This window comes from Cyprinodon variegatus, unplaced genomic scaffold, assembly GCF_000732505.1.
Source record: "Cyprinodon variegatus isolate N-32 unplaced genomic scaffold, C_variegatus-1.0 Scaffold467, whole genome shotgun sequence".
NCBI classification, from domain to species: domain Eukaryota; kingdom Metazoa; phylum Chordata; class Actinopteri; order Cyprinodontiformes; family Cyprinodontidae; genus Cyprinodon; species Cyprinodon variegatus.
This window is the reverse complement of record NW_015150920.1, coordinates 658758-661572: the sequence shown is the minus strand read 5'-3', so window position 1 is coordinate 661572 and position 2815 is coordinate 658758. Positions and strand designations below refer to the sequence as shown.

General features: G+C 42.7%; 1 protein-coding gene across 1 annotated transcript in view; it reads right to left on the bottom strand.

Moving 5' to 3' along the window:
- Positions 1–2815, bottom strand: part of cspp1 (centrosome and spindle pole associated protein 1) — a 29265-nt gene that overhangs the window by 17615 nt on the left and 8835 nt on the right. Inside the window, exons 9-11 of the mRNA XM_015389598.1 lie at positions 2544–2662; positions 2322–2463; positions 2134–2245 (exon numbers count right to left, since the gene is read on the bottom strand). Of these exons, the coding sequence (XP_015245084.1) occupies positions 2134–2245; positions 2322–2463; positions 2544–2662 (373 nt within the window). The remainder of the gene's footprint in view (positions 1–2133; positions 2246–2321; positions 2464–2543; positions 2663–2815) is intronic.

The window sequence follows — 2815 nt, the reverse complement described above, 5'->3', positions numbered from 1 at the left end:
CACTCTGGCATTACTTCTCATATAAATACCAATGAGACTTTACTAAGCAATAAACAGTGGCGCCCTCTACTGGATGGCCATAAAACTACAACACAGAGAAATTCCTTCTAAGCAGAAGTGATCAATTAATCTGATTAAACATATTTTAATCAAATAAACTATTAAGAATTATTCCTAAACCATGTTTCCATTCCTATCAGAATCAGGTTGTTGACGATCCGACTACACGGCTGAAGTTTTGATGTGAACTTTTATCTTAAAACTACTCTTTTTCCACTCATCCCAGCGAATACAGCCTCTCTTTCCATTGCGTCTGCTATTGTACACAGGAGACCAGCAACATGCGCCAGATGGGTTCACAGCTTCAAAATGAGCTGCTGCGTGAATTGCTGTGCTTGGAGACAACACACTGTACCCAAACTGATGTACTATCATCGTTATGTGAGGAATCTCTTCAGTTCTGAAAATCGCCCAACAATATCATCAATATCTTAAGATTCTCCATCATCCACATCATAGACATTCCAAAAATGTTAAAAAAATAATTCACTGGACTTTGTTTCCAAGTTTGAAGACGTTTTGCTTCCCAATCAGGAAGCTTTTTCAATTCAAAATGTCAGAAATAGCGTTGAGTTTGAATCGTTATAGAGTGGCCCAAAAACAATGCCTTGTTCTGGCTTAGAGAACATGCAAATTGACCTTGACGAAAGGATCTGCCCTTATGGTATTGGGATTTGTTTTGGTTCTTTGTTAGCCTGCAATACCCAATACTGGTCTATGCCTCTAAAAAGGAGGTTATTAAGGGGAATTAATGACCTGGGTGATCAGGCAAATATTCTGGTCTCCTATATGGGGGTGGGGGTAGCGATGATAGCAGGAAGGAATCAATTCTTTCGAAAGCTAGATCCTGCCTGTCCCGTTCTGTTTAAGGTTGGTTTTTTTGTTGTTGTTTTTTTTTTTTTTTTTACCATAAATGGCTTCCTTTACACCCCTATTAAACCACCTGTCTTCTGGTCCTTAAAAAGAATGTCCTTGGAGAGGTTGTTTGGTTTGTCAAGTTGAGGAGAAACTGAGATATTTGCAAGACAAAGTTCAAAATTTTTTTAATGTCCTTAGACAGAGAGAAAAAAGCTCTGACTCAGTACTTACATTTATACCTTAAAAAATCCCAACACACTCCCTCTCCCATGGAACTATCCCACCCCTGCACAAAGAACTTTCTCACAACATTTGGTTATTCCCAAGAAAAAACACTTAAATTGTCAAGGACATATATTTTAGCCAGATAAACACTCAGAACAGGTCTACTGTTCACAGCATGAAGGAGGCTGTGTGAACTCATTCTTGTCTCTCATGACCCTCCCTTCATCCTTGTCTAGAGAAGGGAGGCAACTGCTTTCTGTCATCCCCCACTCTTAACTCCCTACATAACTTAACTCCAGCATACAGACTGGTACAAGACTTCTATACAATCACCCCTATTTAGGCAGAGGAAAGGCACACTCAGAATATTTTATCTCACAAATATAATATTATATGTTTCATGTTGCACGATTGTACCATAAAAAAATTCCTGGTTGTGAACTCCTTCACTAACAATGGCAATAAACCCGATTCTGATTCTGAAATAAGCCAAGGAAAATATGCTTTCACAGGTTTCTCCAATGTAAAGATCAGAGTATCCATCACTGCGTTGACCTGCATTCAACACTCTGCTCATATTTGGTTTGGGGGTTTTGTCCTTAGGATGCACTAGTCTCTGCTTAGGGGTCTTGTTTGGTTTAGAATGTACTGGAATTTTGTGTTTGGAGAAAATCAACCAACCTGAGGAATAGCAAGGACGTGTCTAAGGAAAGCAGGAGGTACTGGGACAGGACTAGTGTGAATCTGGGATGTTAGAGATCTCAACGGGGGGAAAATCCTAAATATTTCTACCATCAACTCTTAAAAAAAACAAACAGTATTCCTCTAGCAGCTAGTCTCGTCTAGATCCATTTTACCTCGCCGAAAGGAGTGCTGCTCCCAGTCCTGGAAGCTTCCTGTCAACATACCACAGACTGGGATGTAAGAAGCACACATGCTTGCCTTTGTGATCCCAGCGGTTTTTATCTGACTGGAAAGAATCTGCCTTACCTGCAGTTTTAGAGCCTCTCTGTAGCTCAGAATCCGGTCCCTGGTGGATCCAGTCCTCTCTGAGGGGAAGCCTCCTGCCTGTGAGCCGGCAGCAGTGCTCTGGTTGCTGGGTCTGAACAGAAAGTTCCAGAACAGCGACGCTCAGAATCAAGGAGAGCGGTTTATGAAGAACACCTTAAAGCCCTTACCCTAACAAAGCTTCTGGGTAACTGTAGCCACCATGCTGGCTGTGGGGGCTGTGGGAACCCAGCTGGCTGCTCACAGCTCCCCCTGGTGGAATATTCCAGTAGGACACAGGGAAGCCGGGGCCAGCATCAGGACCGCGATGATCTGGATGAGATAGGAGACGGCGGGTCATGTGCAGAAGAGGCGTTCTAAAGGTTCTCTTCCTGTTAGAGACCAACACTTACAGTAGGCCATGTTTGTGTCCAGCAGGTTTCTGGTTCCGCAGCACTGATGGGGTTCTCCATACAGGCTTCTGTATGCGTCTCTCATAGGAGGCGGCGGATGAGGAAGGAAGGCAGAGGTTCTAGAGAAAACAATTGGCCGATTTTCAATATGTGTACTTGTGCATTCTCATATTCATAGACTAGTTTCAGATATTACAGGCTAACAATGGAACCAAACGACCCATTCATCGGTTTCAATTTGCATGTCTCCAAGCAATACAAGGCCTTGTCTA